The sequence below is a fragment of the Scophthalmus maximus genome, chromosome 10 (assembly GCF_022379125.1).
Source record: "Scophthalmus maximus strain ysfricsl-2021 chromosome 10, ASM2237912v1, whole genome shotgun sequence".
In the NCBI taxonomy this organism is placed as follows: Eukaryota; Metazoa; Chordata; class Actinopteri; order Pleuronectiformes; family Scophthalmidae; genus Scophthalmus; species Scophthalmus maximus.
The window spans coordinates 11931267-11951978 of record NC_061524.1 but is presented as its reverse complement, the minus strand read 5'-3'; the positions used below and the strand labels follow the sequence as shown (position 1 = coordinate 11951978).

Here is a 20712-nt window from a genome sequence, read left to right as displayed (position 1 = left end):
TTAATAAATGCCGGCTCATGGCACGCTTAATCCTCGGGATAAGATCTCATCTGTGAATGACTCTGTGTCCATGACACGGGGTTTACTTCAGAGGAGGCAGTTTGAGCCCTCATGCCCTCACCACCCTTGACAGGACCAACCCCCAACCCCTCCCTTAGAACCAGCGACACTGGAACCTGATGCATTATTAAACAGCAGTGCAGGCTTTCACGCCTGAGCTTACATGGCGGCCATCGTGCTTCACAGCGCTGATCCTCGAAAGGATATAATCCATCTGAGGAGCAGCATCTGCGTTTTCCAAATTCCCCAGGTCATATTTGTGATCAAATCGGTGCAGTGAGTAGATGAGTAGGAGTATATGTACCGTATGTGTGTGTGGTCAGTCTGCAGGCACAAAAAGACCCTCTTAGATTGTTCATACAGCAGGTGGCACTAGCTACTTGTGTCAGTTTTCATTTCAGTGCGGGTCACGCAATTCTCTGCCCCTCAACAACTGTAGCAGACTTTTATTTTTATTTTTCCTTCTTTTCTTTACTTCCTCTAGCATTATCAGTTTTTATTTTCTCTCTTGAAAGTTATTCTGACCCTGCTGACACTCAGACATACAGTACATCTAAGGAATACAGTGTTGAGCAACCCGTCGGGCCAAGTTGGGTATTTCACTCAATGTGTATGTGACATTTTTTGATCCTTTTGATTGAGTTGATTCCTGAATATTATCATTTGAACATTTCAGCCAACTCTGCATCCTATTCTCTTTTTAAAAGGTGCCATGGCCTGCCAGCCGTTTTGTTTGTCTAGCCTTGAACATTTGCATGTGCAGTGATTTAAAGTTAAAAGTGAGTTCTTGACGGTTCACACCTTGAAAAGTCAGCATACAAATACAGAGGTTACTGTTTTGCTAGTCCCAATTTTTTTTTTTATTCTGTAACTATAATAACTTTCTTCCAAGATGAACATAGTGGAACAAATTCATAACAGGCAGATTCCCTTTACACCTACAAATAAGGGTAAGCCTACAAAATGAGCGGCCTGGTGTTGTGCATGAACAGTGTGACCTGGGACAGAGTCAAATTCCCACCCTGCACCCTTGCTTCAGTCTGGCCGTGAAGGAATGCATGCAAATCCAGCCTTGCACATGTGCATACTATACAAACTAGCCATGATCCTGATGTATGCACAGGTGGAGGCCTGCAGCTCCTTCACATAACACACCAATCAATGCTGCTGAATAAGCGCTGATCAACTCTGATTACTCTCCCTTTCTTTCAAAAGCCTCTCTGTCCATCTATACTTCCCACAGTTATCTCTCTTCACAAGATTCCACGAGACATGTTTTGTGCCAAACCTCCCACTGTTTTTTGTTAGGATTAATTTTAGCGGAAGATAAAACCGCTTCACTGCTTGTCCTGCTGAAGGTGCTTTGGGCAACTGAGAAACACCAATATTCTTCCAAGGTTTTCTTCCTGGAGTTACATATAATTGGTCCATTAAAGCAGCAAAAAACTCAACCTTTTCAAAGGATTCTTTTGGCAAAAAAATTCCCTTCAGATTCAAAGTCCGTGATTGCTTTTATCCAAACCCACACTGAATAAAATATTATACTCAAAGCACATGCATCGGCACAAGGTCATCACCAATTTATCTCTCATCTGTGGTGCTGACGGGCACAAGATGCTCTACTTTCTCCCTGTCCAGCTTCATCTCTTGCCTTGCTGACAAAATGTGACCTCAACATCTCCTGTTATATTCAGGCAAAGGGACAAACACACAAACTGTGTACCTATAAAGACTGACATATAGCTATGGTAAATTAAATTATATATTCTATTTGCAAAAAAAGTTTCAACATACTGGGACGTTGCCTCCCAGTTTAAAAACCTCTGTTGTTGGTTAAAATAGTAAATTTGAAAAGTATTCAATAGACTGGTCAAAAATTAAAGTAATTGCTGGTAAACTCTAATGTAAATTTTAAGATAGTTCTACTACGTCCTTTCCATATTGCTTTGCAAAAGTTTACTTTATACAGGTTTCTTCAAATCGCAATCGACAGGGTTCACCTTCCACTTAATCTAAAGTTTCGAGTATTTGAAAAGGTACAAGAGGCACATAGCTAGTCTCTGGGCTCTAATTAACTGTCAGCTGAGACAAAACACGCGGTAAAACTCAATACTGAAAATGTCAATTTTGAAATTCAAGGCAGCTACACGACTATTAATCTTGATTGGGATGCTGGGGTTTTTTCTTTTGGCCCTTATTCTAAGCTTTTAGCGAACAATGAGGTGAAGTGAAATTTGAATGTGAAAAAATAGGCCAGACCAGTGGCAACACACTGCTTTAACCTGCAGGTATTTAAACCATCCACCTGGAAACAAAACAGGATGGATGGAGAGAAATTGATAAATTGTGGGATCAGCATGGGTGTATGCTCACAATTTAAGCAATGGCATAAATGTATCATTTGTACGAGCATCTTTACATAGAAAAATGATTGATGCATATTCACATTATACTGAAACCATTAGAGGTAGTTGCAATAGCCTGCACATTGTTAGTTAATATGACAGCTGCTACCATAAATGGTCAAAAGCACCTAGTAGAGTGCATGATTTACGGATATCCCCCTGATGCAGAGCTGACCGTGTTTGTCTCCGTCCTCTTGAGCATGCGAGGTGACATACAGAGCAGCGTACAGTATCTCACAGTCTGCTATGAAGCAGCAGATGTTATAAATGGAGAGGAGCCTGGGAAATGCTCCTTTTGAGGAACTTTGACATTGCCCTCTGACTCTCATCAACATGCATGTCCTCAGCCTCCCGCCCATGCTTTGAATATGACTTGGGACTGTAAAGGTGCACAGTCTAAAGCACGGCTACAGCAGGCCCAAAATATCAGTGCAAGATCCGAGAGAGCTCAGTGTTCCGCTTTCAGTCCGCAGCGTTAGCTGTCCAGCCACATGAGTGGATGGTCCACGGAGAGGAGTTGAAAGCCTGGAAAACCAAATCAACAACATTGTAACCCTCTGCCCTCTTGGCTCGCTGTGCATGTCAGCAAGTCTGTCCGAGTTTGACTTTGCTGTGGTCCTATGTGGACATATCGCAAGCCAACATGCCAGAACTAGAAGTGGGCCAATGAATGCGACACACACACACACACACACACACACACACACACACACACACACACACACACACACACACACACACACACACACACACACACACACACACACACACACACACACACACACACACACACACACACACACACACACACACACACACACACACACACACACACACACACTGAACCAGACACTGCTGAAGGAGCTGAAGGGAGGCTGCGGCCCAACGACTGACTCACACAGAGCATAGCAACGCACAGCTCTGGTCATTGTGGACATCTACTGTAGCAACACCATTGATTTTTTTTGATCCATTGATTCTCCGATTTTTTCTAACTATGATGATAATTTTCTAGTTTGGCGCTACAAGACGAAGCCACAGATTTTTTTTTTGTGAATATTTTTTTCCCCAGGCTGTATGCATGACTAGTCTCCTCCTGAACTTAGTTGTTGCCAGTTTGCACTGGGTACCACCATCACTTTCACATCCTGGTGAGTGTGTAGACCCACCATATGCTCCTTCTACGCAGCCATCAGCTGCTCCTTTGACCTGACAGCAAGGTGTTTCAGTGGGAGAGCATTTCACCACTTGTGTGCCTGGCAGCCCAGGCTATACCTGCTGAACTGAGGAGGCATGACATCCTGTCTACGTGCATGAATGATAAAGGGAGGATGGAATTAATACGGCTGAACTGGTGGCTGCTATTTAGAAAAAGAAAGAAACGTTTGTCTTTTTAAGAGTACAGCAGTATAATGGTTCCTTCACAGCAATATTAAATCAATAATTGCAGATCTGTCATACAGATGTAGTTAATTATATTATTTGTGCTACCTCACGGTGTAGAAGATCTTGACTTAAGACCTTGATATCAGATACTGACTGATCTCTATACAAAGAGAGACAGAGCCATCTATCTATGAACTAATATTTAATTTGTATGTTTGCTAGTATTTTCCGTGTATGTCTGAAAGCAGCTTATGAAATCATCTCTCAGTTAGAATTTCCAAAAGTGACTCAACGTGAAAGATACTGCATTCTTAGAAAGACAATAGGTCTTTCTACTTGCGCCCTGTTTGTCACATCGTTAATAATTAGAAAAGCCTCCCTCTAGGCCTTTCACAACAGGCATCAAGAATTCACAGATCCTGTGACGTGGGGCCATGTGGGAAGAGGCTTGCTCTCACACAGACTTCAGACAGTTTGCAGAAAGCTGGGCAGAGTCTGTGAACCGTGTATCATTGTGCCAACCTGCGTGGCCGAGGGAACAGAAGTCACCGCAGTCAAACAAGCAGACAGCCCGGCTTTCAGATCTCAAAGGGTTCCGCCAGCATCTCCTAACCTCCTGTTTTGTGTGCCATGCGACGCTCTCTGCTCCACAAGCTCTGAGACCCGTCGCAACCCACCGCCCCGACTCGCAGACCACACAAGACCGACCGACCATACCGAACGGTCTCAAATAAAGTCGACAAAATAAAGTCATTCTGACAATGGATCAGGCTGCACCAATGTGGATGACTTTGTTTGAGACCGTCCCCATCCTCTAATCTCGCCTCCAGCTCCTCCCCTCATCTCTGCCTTTTTATCTCCCCAAAGTGACATTGTGACCTAAAACTGAAGTGAGCCGGTCGGCCCCCGTAATGCTCTGACAATGATGCGTCTCCATATCTCTCTGTCCTCATGCCCCCATTCAAAATATCTTAATCCTCATCATCACTGTGCCGCCTTTCCTCATTGGTTCCGGTTTGAATGTGATTTGACTCTGCATCTTTCTCAAGGGCCTCATCCACCGCTCAACACCCACACTGCTATTGTTTCTGCCTATTTCTCCCTCACTGCAGGACTCGGTCTAGCTTGGCTGTTGGAGAATGAGCTCAGGCAAGGGCACCTAGGTCTCTCCAACGTTGATTCCCGCAGCAAACTAACGACTGCTGCTCTGTCTAGCCTCCCATGGATGTTACCAAGACTACTCAAGAGGTTCAGTTACCTTGAAGCTTCTTATTGCTTTTTTTGTACAAACTTTTAATAATGTGCATGTTAAATTAATCTCAAAGGACGACATACTACATTAAGCTTCAGTGTGATCACTGGCTTTCAGAGAGCAGCACCTTACAGCGTCACCTCTGGCAAGGTGTTGGACACAGCATGGCCGCATCAGCTCAAGTACCGATGTTAACTGGAGCGAAGAAAGCCTTTTGATGAACACATTTTTCACGAACATTTCATTTTTTTACATATTTTCCATGAAGACATAACCTTTAAACCCTGAGACTGCCATATAAGAGAGAACGATTGTAAATAATAGTAGAACATAGTGCACTAATGCCATTGGGCTTTGTGTGCATATACATAATATACAGTCAATAGCCTTTTTTTATCATCTCTGTGCACTGATAAATGCTATGTTGGCTAAAAAAGGTGCCAAACAGTTGGGCAGGGAATTTATTTCAATCAGTAACCATCTTTGTTAATTACTCAAACATTTTCGATATTCTTGGGCCTTTTTCTAATGCATAAAAACTTGACGTCAAACAAATAAACATTGATTTATACAACAGGACTGATGCTGTTAATGCTGTATATTTAATGACAGGTGCTTAATGACGGACAGTTTTATCTGCCAGGCTCTGAATTTTCTGAGTATCAGCACAAAATGTACAGGCAAGGTTTACAGCATCAGTTGTGTTGACCAAAATTAAAGCACATGCTGGTTGTATCACTGCAATACATCAGGACAAGATTAACAGTGTGGAAATACCGTCACAGATTCAACTGGAGAAAGTGGTAGTGGAAAGAAAAATCTTTGCTGTAGTGTGATCATCATCATTATCATCATCATCAACATTAATATCTTTCCCATCCCCACTGAACATCACACACAAGTTGAATTGTTGATTCCTGCTCGTGCTGTGCTTTCACAGTAAGACTAATATTAACTTTTAAAACAGGGATGACGTGTTGCAGGTTACAATCAATCGCGGGTCAAGTTATGAAAATCAATAGGTTTGTTCAAACAAAAAAGTTTGTCACAATCAGCTTCTCACCCCACCTCATCCTTTATATCCCAGCTTCACTGAGATGTTGATTACCAATATATTGAATTAGTCTGGGTACTTTGAATTTCCTTCCCCCTGCAAACGCTATGAACATGTCAAACAACAATACAGATCCTCTCACCGGAATTTCATTCATTCAAAATCTGTGAAAGGTACCAACATGCAGACAAGCACAAATAGATCAATATTTTAATTAGACACAGAGACGGTATCTGGATCCCACAGGTAGTTTTAAGCTTCACTAAGCCGAACTGTGGTGTCATGAAGGAATAGGCAGTTTTATTTGAAGGAAACCAACCCATGAATTTCTCAATGCGTTTTCCTTCACTGGGCATCACCTCACTGACATGGAAAATTGTTATATTCTCATATTAGCAGACAAACGTCACTTGAAATGAGCTGGTTAATTAAACATGAACAAGTTTGTGAGAGGGTTCTAGATGTTGACGTAGAACACAAGATTATTTATGTTTGCAGTGGGTGAATAAAATCCATCTGTTAACTGCTGTTGTGCGATTTTGTGTCAACTGTCTTTTTCCTCATTTATATCTCCTCCTCACCTCTTCTCTTTCCTTGACAGCCATACAAGATAAAGAAAACAAAAAGGTTTGAAAGAACACATTTATGCTCACTATTCCCCAAACCCCACTGGGAGAGTGAGAACAGTACAGAACAATCTATCCGTCCTTTGTTAGTTTATTAGATATGATTATTAGCCCCAGCTTGAGCCTCTGACATTAACTGTACACCACACAGCCTTTTTTTTTTTTTAATTTAAACAACACTGCCACAAGTACCAAATCAAATAGTGGGTGGATGTTGCACAACTTTTGATTGTTAATAACGTGAATGAATGTTAGGCTCGTCTGCAATGATAACCTTTCTGGGGTTAGGGAGGGAAAGGAGCTGTGTCGCAACTCAGATGCCGGATGAGGTTGAGGGTGTGTTTGTGTGTGACAGGGCACGGTTCTAATTACAATACAAAAGGTACAGCTGAGACGAGATAAAAAAACAGTCAGTCTAAACTAGGAGTCTTTCACGTCTGTCACTGTGGGCACTGAGTGACCTTTTTTTCCTATAATTTCGGGGGCTGATTTATAGATATGTATTCACAATCGACATCAGGGATATTGATGATATCACTAAGAAGTGTCAGGCACACTGAATCTAAAAATATTTGTATCGTGCCTGTGGGTTCCCATTTTAGTTGACAGAGTTATGACTATTTTTGACACAAACAGTGGTGATTAATGTCAAACATTATTCTTTTCTTCTCCTCCACTCTCCTGTGCCCCCCTCGAGAGGGGCGCCCTCACAAACTTCTTTTAAATCTTGAAAACCTGGTTGAATGAGTGTTACATGGCCCAAACAACAGGAAAATATATATTGATTTGTTCAAAGTGGGTATGTAAAACCAAAACAGCACCAACAGCTTGACTACAGACAGATTTTTTTTTTGGTATAGAGCTCCCGCCAAACTTCGTGGCCACATTATACAACTAAAAACGCCTTAGTCAGGTGTTATCCAACAAAGTTTATGGTCAATCAGTGTAAATGGAAGGCATGGCACAAACTCTTGCTGATTTGATACCATAAAAGGAGACGGAGCGATGCAACACAGACAGAGAGAGAGATGCACTAAAGGTTATGTTCCCGTGGGGGAAGGGGTGTTTGCTACTCCTGCTTGGGCAGTTCAATGTATCCTTTAAATAGAGCAACAGTTTTCGTGGCTCTCTTCATAACACACCTGCCTCCTGGAGAAAACTGCAGCCGTTCTTTTCACGAAAATTGGCCATTGTCCCACCTTCTCACCACACTGCCTATACATTGAGCTTTCTGAACAAAGTTGCTGCCTCTGCTCTTGAACTACATCCAAACTGCCAGAGACTGGACAATGTGTGATCGCCCAGGTGAGGGGTTTACTGACAAAATCGCCCTGCAAAGATGGAGAATAGAGCAATAAACACAACTGACCGAAACAAAGTTGTTTCTCTGCAAATTTGTATCTGTTCTGCCTTCAAGAGGAACATTACCAGTCAGGGTAGATTGGTGAAGACATGAGTCAGGGAACAGTTTCAAAGTGCTTGCTTAATACCTACTGCAGTTGCAACACGCCCTGCTCTGCCCTTCCCTTCAACTAAATGTTTACCAGCTCCCATGACACATTTCCCTTGATTTGTCCACTTCTTACCATCAATTAATCCACCGTACCTTGCATACTATTATACATGGAGTAACATGAACTGCATGAAATTCCAACGAGGAGCGAACATCTTGTTTCCCCCCATTTCGATCTCTCTCTCCATGTGTCAGCGTGACATTTGACAACTTCCCCACATTGCCACGGCTCCCATCTGTAGGAGCAGGGTCGCAGATGGGTCGAGAGGTCCATGCATGAACAGTGCTGCAGAGAACAGTGCTGGTGGTGAGCCTGAGTGTTTGGAGATGTGACCCATCAGGCCTCGTGGGAAGCTGCAGCTAAACTGATGGATGCCAAGGAACAACAGAGGGAGGAGGGAAGGGGAGGGAGTGCTGGCTTTTGCCAAGGAGGAGACAAGTGCCTACACTGCAGCAATATAGGAGCAAAGGGAGAGGGATGATAATGAAATGAAAAAAAGAAGAAGAAGAAAAGAAAGTGTTTAAAGAAAGCGAAGCAGTAAACAAATGTCAGACATCGCAGTAAGGCATGTTTAGTGCCAATGTTCTGTGACTAACAAGTCCATGCAACCTGATTTCTTGCAGAATTTCTGTTCGGTATCACTGCTCCTTCCGCTGTGGTTATGATGACAATATCATCCTCAGCCTACCCGGGCGCAGACAACAAGCCCTGGCAGAGCAAACACTCCCTGCTGAGCCTCCTATGTCCCCTCCCTCCCTTGCCCTTTGAACAAACAGCTCTCCCTCCGGAGGCTCTGTGGCGGGGACTGGGACACTCGTGACTATCGACTGGCTCTCAGCTCAGTTGTTTCATCCCCATGTAAACAAGGCCTTGCTAGTACAACCCGTGGCCGATGTTATTTTTACCTCCCAGCAGCGAAAGTAATGTATACATTTCCCCTACAACTCGTTCTCCAACCTTCCCCAGTGCCTTTCTGTGCGGCCCTGCTGCAGTAAAAATGTAAACACAGTCCGAGGGAAGCCTCTGCTCATTTTTCACTGTACAACCACCCCCACCCTGTGCAAACGAATGCCTGGCCTTCTCCATTTCACGTAGACCAATGACATAAATACACACGCACCAACACAATCAAAGCACAGCGAGCGCACACCGTGCTACCGTGCATGTAACGACACAAAACATGCACATATAAAAAGAAGCGGAGCTGAGCTAATGCACAGCAGAAGGATTGCAAGCACTCAAGGAACAAATATCCTGTTCTCATCATAAAATTTTCATCCCCAGCAGCAGGCTTGTTGGTGGGCCAAGCGCATTTCCTGGTGAAAAATATACACACTTAACCTTGAGCTGATCTTTTTAACATAATGCGTCTCCTTTATTGGATTCTAGCTGGACCTCACTCACAGGAATACCAAGTGCAAAGAGTTGTGGCCCGACAAAAAACAAGCTGGTGGCGGAGACGAAGGACGAAGCGACATCGCTGAGGAGTTATTCTGCCAGATCTTATGACTGGTCGTTATGTTCTATTTGAAGGACACTGATATGACACCTTGTGCTCAGAACATTGTGACTGTCTTGTACTAATCCTCAAGAGCAACCATGTAGGAAGAGGCTAGAATTCACGACTCTGACATTCATTCCTTTTTATATGCAGTCTATAATTTGTTCATATGTCCACTTTGATTACACTCTAAACAACTGCAAAATTAGCAACCCTCTTTTACTAGCTGCATAGGACAATATATGACACGATCATCTTCAGCAGACTGTAGAGAGTGAAACTCAACTTAAGTCGTCTGGGGGCAAAAAACATTTTTTAACACTCACATTTCCATGACAACCTCTTCATCATCTGCTGGTGAGGATTATGTGGTTTGATCAAAAGCACCTGAAGAGCCACTAAATGCACCATGTCAACTGCTACGTCAGGCCAAAAATGAACTATGAATCTCAATATCAGCACAAAGTCACTTTCAAAAGTTCTGAGCTCTATGGTCAATTTCATAGATTAGATTAGACTTTTCCAGTCTCATCGACCAGCCAAAGCGCTTGACAGTAGAAATAATATTCACACATCCATACACACATTTATACAGCACTTCTTCTATCAGACGTCATTCATACACTGCCAGCGCAGCCGTCAGGGGTAATGTAGGGTTAAGTGGCTTGCCCAAGGACACCTCGGCACGCAGACTGGAGGAACCTGGGATTGAACCACCGATGTTCTCGTTAGTGGACTGACCACCCTCTCTATACCCTGAGCCACAGCCAGTCATAAATCTACTATGACATATATGATTTGTCAATAATACTATGTTCATCTGATAGGTACCACACAAATGTTCAAACTGCATTTAAACTTTAAAAGCTTTATGGAAAGCAGCCATGACTTGCAATAATAATCTGTTGCAAGTCTGTTGATGCAACACACACACACACACACACACACACACACACACACACACACACACACACACACACACACACACACACACACACACACACACACACACACACACACACACACACACACACATACACATACACACACACACACACACACACAGTCAGTCATCCTTTATTTTGTCAGTCAACAAATTTCAGTCTGAAACAGCTGAAGGCCGGTGTGGCAAGTGTCTCAAGCCTCTGCTAGTCAATTAAGTATATTATGATACCTTAAATGATTCATATGCGCTGCTGTAAACTCTCTCACAAAAACTGACTTATAAAACTTTTTTTACGAACTCAAACAGCTGTAAACTTTCACACATACACAATGAAAAAACTTGCATTTGCGAAACTTGCCTGTTTCCATAATCCAAAAGCATATTTGTCAGAAGTGTTGATTTGCAGGCTGCATTATAAGGTTCAGCGGGGAGCTGGCTTCATATGGCAGCGCCCACTCCTTTATGTAAACAAAATTTGAATCAAGGCAGCGACACCCTGGTGGAGAGGTTGCTTTTGAACAGTGGGCTTCCTGAATACATTTGAATAGATTTCGCCCGGTAACGGCTTCATCAAAAGGCTGCCTTCCAGTGACCTCATCAACCTTCAAAGGATTCTGTTGCATATTAATCACTGGTAAACTGAAAATAATTGAAGCAAAAACAGATTACTCCCATTCAGAAAGGGAAGAGGCGAGGGATTATTGGGATTTGGAGGTTTCTATTAGGTAATTTCAATCCAAAAATACATCTGAACTGGGGCTGCCAACAAAAAATATCTAGCATTGAATGTGGGGTTTAGCACAGCTTCTTAAGGTACAATTGTGCGGGTTATACTGACAATATTCAGTTGGCTGATATTGATCTCATAACTACAACAGTCTAAAATTTTGGCTTTATAATGACCCAACAATTTCCCGATTTACCTTCCCAAAAGACTGCAATTGACCGATGAGGGCGTCAGAAAGTGCTGACGATGCTGATGCTCACTGCTGTCAATATATTCAGAAGCTCCTCTGGATTCATGTGCTGTGTCCACATCGATGAACCAGATACATACACACAACTCACCTGATGAATATGGATTTGGCTTTGAGGCCGTATGGCACAGAAAACAATAACGGACAAAATAAGACAATCAGATACACACTAACCTGTGGAGACAGGGCAGTGGGCGGCTGGGTGAAGAGTGTGGAGTGGGCTGATGACCGTAGGCCATGTGCTCTCCTGACAGTCTGGCGGCTGAGAGGAGCAGACAGTACGTCCTGCTGAAGAACAGACACGGACAAACACAAATGTCAGGTTGGGGAGCATCATCATTAGGTCAAAGTGGAAGCAAAGGTGTTTGGGATGATCGCAGTGCAAAATGGAAAAAAGCTAAGTTCACATCATTAGGTCAAAGTTGAAGCAAAGGTGTTTGGGATGATCACAGTGCAAAATGGAAAACAGCTAAGTTCATGCTATTTTCAAAACAGCCACCATCAGGACCTACAGTAAAGTATATTCCTATGAGCTAAAAAGGGGCTTACAATAATGAGGCGTGAAAGTAGTTATTGTGTTTTATTTTCTATTCCCCTCAAAAGGCAATTTTCGTCTGTGCAGCAATTCAAATGCACCCGTGCGGTCGTAGACCTCTGCGAGCGAGAGCGTACATATTTATGTGACCCTGCCGTGTTCACTGGGGAGATGTGTGTGAGGCAGACTCCGCTGCTGCGACTGTCAATCTCAGATGAAAGAGCTGACCAGCCTGCAGCTGCTCCACACCTAAACCAAGATTAGAAGTGAATTCTTGTTTCGCAACCAATAACCACTCCGCTATTTGGTTGCTTACATTCCGAAAGTTATCATGGTTGAGGAAAACCCAAAAAAATATGGTCGCTCTGAAGTCTGTGGATGTGAGCTTTTGTGTGTTTGTTTTAGTTGAGAGAGAAGTTTTCTTGTGTGTGTGTGTGTGTGTGTGTGTGTGTGTGTGTGTGTGTGTGTGTGTGTGCGTGTGCGTGTGTGTGTGCGCATGTGTGTGTGATTTAAGATTCGATGGAGATGAAGTAGAACACTCCTCCATTATAAACACTGAACATAAACCAGCGAGCCCCTTTAAAAAACTTCACATATTGTTACGTGAACTTGTTTAGCCTCTGGGACGGAGACGGTCTCCGTCTGATCCCAGACACTTTAATAATGCAAGATTTGTGCCAATACACTTCACAAACCCGTTGTCAGAGTTTTACAGTAAGGGATTACAACCACAAAGGTGGGGTCAGGTGTGTATTTTGAAAACCATTCACCTTTACCAGCAAATTTAAGAGGCAATGCTGACATATGAAACGGTTAGGACCAGATTTACTAGCAGGCAAAACGTGGTTACCCAAGTTTGACAGTGTGTGGAAGACGAACACAGCATGGTGGAAACATTAAAACTATTATTTTCTGCAGCTGCATTAAAACAACAAATGTATATATGTATAAAATAATATGTATTCAATACTTATACAGGGTATTAAAAAATTACATTCAATATTCAAACAATTAAGATTAAACAGTTCAACAAGCCTGCATGTGGACTTTTGGACTGTGGGAGGAAACCTGCACGGACAAGAGGAGAACATGCAAACTCCACACAGAGCGGCTCCATGTGGCTGCTGGGTTCCAGCTGTGCCACGACAGCGCTAACCACTGAGCCGCCGTGCTGCCGGTAAATGTGAGCTTTACATTAATTCATCAATAGTAATCATAGAAACAGCCTCGAATAAGAAGGCTGGCATGAGAAGCGGCAGTGATTCTCTTATGGCATGTCTGCTGCGTCCTTCCTGCTGTCAGGACTCCAATCCATGAATAGGTGCCTGCTTAATACCTTCTTCCTCCACATGTTATTACACGAACAATTACCTTTCTGTTAGCAGCTCTCAGCTTTGGTAAATTACGTTGCAAGCAAGGACATGACGTGGAGTTTTTGCCAGTGGTAGTAGGCGTTATGAATACATCTTCACAGATCTTCACGTCTGTAAATTAGGCCTGTATTTTTTCACTTTCATGGATTCATGGGAAATCCTTGCCTCTCAACATGCAGACCTGCAGAGGTTCAGGACCAGTGATCAGGCTCAAACGTGACGCAGTGTCGGAGAGGTGCACTCATGTGGAGGACAAATACTGTAACAGACTGTCCACTCTTCCTAATTATTTTTGACATGGTCTTTTCACCACAGAGTGGAGCCGCCTATTAGCCCCACAAGGCCTCCAATTTTAACAAGTGACCACACTCATAGTCCTACGTAAGAATGTGCACTCAAGCTCTGGCGAAGTGTAATATCACAGTAAGACTTCAACATTAAGATACAGGCAATGGACCTTGATACTCAGATAGCATGTAGCAACAAAGTTATTCCCTTTTCCTTATCTATGACAAGTCAGGCATCAGCTCATAGGAGGGGCCAGTGTTCAAGACTCCAGCAACTATAAAAAGTGTCCACAAGCTGCCTAGAGAATCTCCGTCCTCTGATCTGTTCCCGTGGAGGATTTGACGCCGTGATGTCGGATATTTACCGAGGCTTGGCCAAGCGACCAAACTCACTCATTTTCTGGCAGTGAATTCAAGCTGCAGCAATTCAGTTACAGAATAATACGCCTGTACGGGTCAATAAGCTCCCATTAAAATAAAAATAAAACAACAGTTTCATTTATTGTGAAATAACTTTGGGCCTAAGGTTTACAAAATAAATACCACAACTCTGGTAAGAAATCACATTCTGATTTTTAACTGATAAGGATCTAACGCTAGACCACTAACCAAAATAACGAGACCCCCACAGACCATGGGAAAAACAGAACAATGAAGTCCCCTCTGGGACAGGTGAGCTGTTTGGACCTGCCACACACACACACACACACACACACACACACACACACACACACACACACACACACACACACACACAGACTGTGTGAAAACTATGTTGCTATGCTGCCTCAGGAAATGATTAATTATGACTGGCATAAGCGTGAAATAAAAAAGAAAAACCTAGTTGTTCTTCTAAACACATCCTACCTTTGCACCAGCTTTTATGAGCTGCTTCTTAAAGAAGTAGCTGTGACCTCATCCCTGCACCACCAGGCCTGCGGCCCGCCGAGGGGAGGCCCTGACTATTTCCGTTGATTAGATTGCCACGGGGGAAAACAGCTGCTCTCACTAGATACCAGCTACAACTACAGACTGTATACACGCTCAGAGTACACCACTTTATTCTCCTGATACAAAAGGCCCCGGCTGGATATATCCTTGCTAACAGCCCCTTTTCTTTTGGATAAAACACACAGAAGCAACAGACAGGTGAGGAGACAGTCCAGAAACTTAAATGCAACAAAACAGATTCACAAATTGTTCCCCAGCCTGCAGCAAATTACAAGCGTTTCCAAGGATTCGCCAAGAGACACGAGTAGTTCTGAATAACTCAGAGCAGATCTGGGGAACAATAATTAGCACAATATTCTTTCTCAATTACAAAATGCAGTCAGCTCCTTCGATTTTAATAAAGTAAACAGGGATATTGTGCCAACACTAACCAGCGGACCAAATGATACACGCTCTGCAGCAAGAAGGCTGAAAACCCAAAGTGTAGGAGGATAAAGGCCGGTTCAGCCTGATAATCACATTGAACTGCCTTTGCCTAGTGGCGATTTTATTGTACTTGAATTATTGATGATGATTAAATCCGAGATGAGACCTGGAACCACCACCCATCAGGGTAGTACTAGTTCAGAAGGGGGGCATGCTGACGACACCACTAGAACAATGGGTATTGTCAGTTCAACAGGGAAAGTAGCAAAAACACACAGACTGAGCCAGTGGCATATTTCTTCTATTTCAGAGGATTTGTCAAGCATCAAAAGTTCAGCCACATCACGTGTGACACATTCAGGGCTCAGACAGAAAAGTGCTTCAAACTCCCTTGTCACAATGAGAAAATAAACAACGCTGGCTGTCGTGTATTGATCTGCTGATTGACTTATAGTGGGGTGTGCTATGAGCTCGCCGCTGCTCTGGGGCCAATCTCCACCGATCACAGACACATCAAAACTGCTCGCGGTGCTCTCAGCTTACTCCAATCACACCGACACTTTATCCGCCGGTGCCTCACGTCTGCAGTCTGCTGGATTGTTTTACATGAACTCCGAGCCAGGGTCAGACTCCGGCATCTTGTCACCCCTGCACATTTCCCAATGCCTGAACTGACGCGGTCCTCAGCAGCTTTAATTACTGGAAACGACTCATCAGCAAGAAGCCGGAGGACTCAGATGTCTCTTTAGGCACGATATCTCACAGCACAGACTGGCTAATGGTTAAACTTAGATGTCACAGATGCTAAGTAAAGTGGGCCTCCGTGTAATATTGTGCAACCGAATAGGCCTGTGGGTGTGCTCTGTAACGGCGCCGTCAGACTGGGTGTTTTCAGCACCATCTACCTAAGACCCAATTAGCCTCAACAATTTAATCATGAACACAATTCCCGACGTGGAAACAGTCGGTAATGTCTTGTAGACACTTGACAAGGTGAAGGTCCGACAAATAAAAGCACTGAGTCAAGTCTAAATACACGATATAGAAGGAGTGGGAATATCAAACGCCTGATACTTTATAAATGACTAAATGATCCAATAGTCTAAAAGCAATACCAAGCAGCAAAGTAAGTGACTCATCATAGAGTTTGTAACAGGAAATAACAAACAGTGGTTCCTCAGCGTGGCTTTTACAAGCTGCTGAGACAGAGAAACGAGACAGAACATGGCACGTGTGTGTGTGTGTGTGTGTGTGTGTGTGTGTGTGTGTGTGGGTTCACGCACCACATCATATCAACCCAGTGGAGGAGGACACAGCTGAGAGATAATTGCAGACAAATTAATGGGAACGCTATCTGTTCCCAGTTAAGTGAGTTTAACTACTACAGCAGATGGTAAATGGAGGACATCCTACAGAGAGTGGAGCTGGACCTTTTTTCGCCGACGTCACATCCTGCATCTTAAAATGTACACAGCTACTTAATATTGCATGTCGAGTACATATGTGGAGTCTGTTGTCTGTAGGCTTCATCTTTGCACTGTGTGTGAGGTCCTGCTGTCAGCAGGGGCTGCAAAGCTGCGACTTTTTATTGAATCTGCACCAAAGTGACCAACATTTATTGCACTGACTTATGTAATTCACATTCTGATCTGGCCATCTCTCTCCCCCATCTTCTTATCTTCTTCTCTCAGCTCCTCTTCCCCCCTTGCTCATTCACCCTCTCTGCATCTCCCTTGCACAAGAAATGCATTCAGGGGTAAGAGGAAGAGAACGTGGGGAGGCTGCAGGCAATCACTGGCCAACGAGAGGAGGGATGACGAGAGAGAGTGAGATGGAGGGGGGGAGAAGAGAGCTAAATGAGATTTCCAACACATTAAGCACACCCTGGTACCCAGTGCCTACACTTGCAGGCTAAAGAGGGGTGGGGCGCTGCTGGCCAATGATGGTGTTTTATAGCCAAGGAGAATTTACTCGGTTGCAGGGGTTCCCCCTGACGTTCCCAGATGATAGAAAGACAAACCTTAAAAAAGATAGATGCTCATAGATAGATGTCCAGGTAGGCGAGATAAAGGACTAATCACATCATAGGCACAGTCGCATTGCAAGTGAAGCCAACTGTCGGCCTCTTTTCTCAAGGACATTTGCACATTGCGCGTGTGTGTGTGTGTGTGTGTGTGTGTGTGGAGGTGGGAGCTTTGCTGCAGGGCTGGACAAAGGAATGACGCTTCCAGGTTCCGACAGAGCAATATAAACCAGACAGACAGAGGGAGGGCATCTCGGTCAGTGTTTGCCTTTACCATTAATCACCTGAGAGAAACGTGGACATCGACCCCCCACACGTATGTGATGCAAACACTTACTACGCATTTGCCATTTAGGCATCGATCATGTGGGATACACACTCACAATGCTCACAAACAGGGTCATGAAGGCGGGGAGTGCAGAGAGTGGGGTCGACAGCTTAGCGTCTCCTGCTGCAAGCAGAGATGAATGGGCGGGCTGAAAACTGCCTTCATCCATAATGGAGCACGGCAACAAAGCAGCTTCATCCCCAGGTGACTCGAGGACTGTACAGGCTGGACAACAGCCAAAGAGAGGAAAGAAAAGCAAAGTCCCACATCGACGACACAAATATTTTATTTTTGATTTACTGCCCCAGGTGTTGCCCACATAAAGTTTACGGGGCCAGAGAAAGGCAACACCACAACATTGCTGGCATTTTTGGAAAGTCGTAATGGCCTGGAAATGTCATTGCAAACACGACTGACTTTATTGCACTTTGAAAGCCCTGGCTGGGCCATCTAGCTTTTAAAGGGAGGACTTAAGGTCCTGCAATGAATTAAAAGTAAGAAGGGATAATAAAAAAAAGGATTTTTACAAAATGAATAGAGGGTTAACACGAACCGTTGTAAGGAATGTGCTGTTTGCTTTGTGTCACACAAAAGACAGACATCCTCCAAGCCATGGAGATAAAGCTGAGGGTCGGCTGCACAGAGAGTAGAAGCGTGGGCATGGGGGGGGGGGGGGGACACAGGCACATGAGAGAGAGAGAGTGAAGGAAGATCAGACAGGAGAGGAAAGACAGTAGTGCAGTAGTGTATGTCTCTTTATGTCTGTTGGTCTCTGCGTGTGTGTGTGGGTGAGAGCGTGTGTGCATTCACATCAGTGAAATCCACAAATAGAAAGTATGTGTTGGGTTGCAGTATCAAGATGGAAAATGAACATTTTCAATCTATAAAAAATGTGTCAGTCAATAAACCGACATTACCAGCCAAATGCTGTGCGTATTAAGTAAAGTGTGGCTTACACTCGATATTGGCAGGTTGCAAAACTCAGTGGCCCGAATTATACGAAGGAGGCAGGAATCAAACAAAAGATTCTTCGTCAGACAGCCACCATCACAAGTAGAGCAGAGGCAATACATAGACACACACACATTCATCACTCAAGTGCTTGCGATCTGCATGATTGAGGGTCGACCTGCTCTCTGCCTGGAGATGGTCTCATACTCCCATGTTGGGGACAGAGTGAGCCACTGTCAGCACACGGGCCCAAAACGGGTCCAGAACAACAAGATACAGTCAACATACAGTCAAATGTAGGTCATTAGTTAACATATCTGTAAACGTTCAAGGGTCGGTATGATTTCGTTGACCCTAATTGCACAAAGCCAGTACAAAATACTAGTGTCATTGCATTTGTGGGTTTGTGAACAGGAAGTTACAACAATCTGCTGTTGAATGAGCACAAAGGAACAATGGGTGTCACCACTTTGGGTCTCTGCAGGGTGATTCTCACTCAGGCAAAACAGCCATTAATCCAGGTCACTTTTCGAGCAACCCATACAACACTGCAGCTCAGCCTCGACTTCAAGTGGAGCCTGTGCTGTAACTCTGGACAAAAACATCAATCAAAATTTATGGGCCTGACTGTCATTTGTCTCCGCTGTTAACCGAGGCTAAAGTAGAATAGGGTTAGATGATTCCCCTAAGGACAAGTTTCTATGTACAAGATATTGCTACAGTATATTACAGGCACATGGCATGCTCTGCAGTATGAAAGGAGGCAAGGATTTCCTCCATTTTCTGACCAATTAATCTCGGCCCTTTTGCCTACAGCATACAAACACACGGAGATAACTAGTCAAATTTTAAATACAACTGTATTTCACAGATTGCTGTGTCTGTTCTACAAACCTGAATTACCCATATACAACTACAGTAATTGCAAGGAATGATTTTCATTCTAGCAGCACTGACTACCGTATGTGAAATACATCAAACTGGTTCTGATCTATAGGCTGTGATTTTCAAAACGCAGCATTTGAAGTATATCGTCAAGGTCACGAGTGACATCCCAACCTCAGTCCTGACTGCCAACACTAAATGTTAAATTGCTAAAAAATCTGGTATTATAATGTTTATAGGCAGATTGGGCACATCATTTACATTGTAGCTGTCTGATTTTGAAGGTCACAGGCGACAGGTCTCCCACCACTTCCTCCCACACTGTTTGACTCGAGACGAGAGCTTGTCCTCTCACCTTCGGTGTGTTCTTCATATACCAGGCTGTTATAGAACATTTCAACTGTGCACTGTCAAATCAGGAAGTGACCGCGCAGAGCTAAGATATTATTCTCCCGCTTAAGAGCTACTGTATATAAACACTCTTAATGCAAACGCAACACTTTGTGCTGCAGCTTCACATTTAAAGTGTTCCGTAAGCAAACCACGGCAAAACAGCTGTTACCGTGTCTTCCTGTGTATGAATCCATTGGTCCCATACTGAATGACTTTAATGAAGCTGCTGGCCCATGATTATTATTTGAATAATAAATAACAATTCAATCAATTTACATGGACATATTTATTTCTTACCTTTTGAATTTACAACTTTAAGAAAGCAATGTAAAAAAAGATGGATCCCAGGCTCTTCAACACAAAGAGCCATACGGCTTATCCCAGGTTATCAGTATCTGTATATAGAGACTGAAAAAGTGATATTGGTGCATCCCTATTCATGTCGTACGCCCAACCACCGCTGCCATGCGCACGTCACCAGTCTTGATCATGTGACAGACAGCACAGGTATCGCAGTTATTTCTCAAAATTTCGACACATCAGCCCAATCTTTTCAATTACAAAGGTAGCCTTGCAGCTTTCACTGCACCTGAATCATCAATAGACAAAGTCTGTTTCTGTGAGTATGTATGCAGGAACAAAATATGACTTACTCCCACTGCCTCAGAAATTCTACATTTCTGTTGGTCTGAAGGAAGAGTCAGATGTCAGGTGAGTGCAGAATTAGGACAAGAGTAATGAACCAAAATGGAAATGAAGAAACTGCAGAAATGAGACCTAATAAACTTTTCCCTGTAGGTTTTTGTGACAAATCAAAAATAAGCAAAGGAAAAGATAAA

The 20712-nt window shown here is 43.5% G+C and overlaps 1 protein-coding gene across 2 annotated transcripts in view; it reads right to left on the bottom strand.

Moving 5' to 3' along the window:
- Nucleotides 1-20712, bottom strand: part of mcu (mitochondrial calcium uniporter) — a 50459-nt gene that overhangs the window by 15702 nt on the left and 14045 nt on the right. The window contains exon 2 of one of the 2 annotated variants that reach the window (XM_035605264.2): nucleotides 11896-12006. In XM_035605264.2, coding sequence (XP_035461157.1) covers nucleotides 11896-12006 — 111 coding nt within the window. Of the gene's footprint in view, nucleotides 1-11895; nucleotides 12010-20712 lie in introns of both variants that reach the window. The other variant, XM_035605263.2, reaches the window with a different exon arrangement.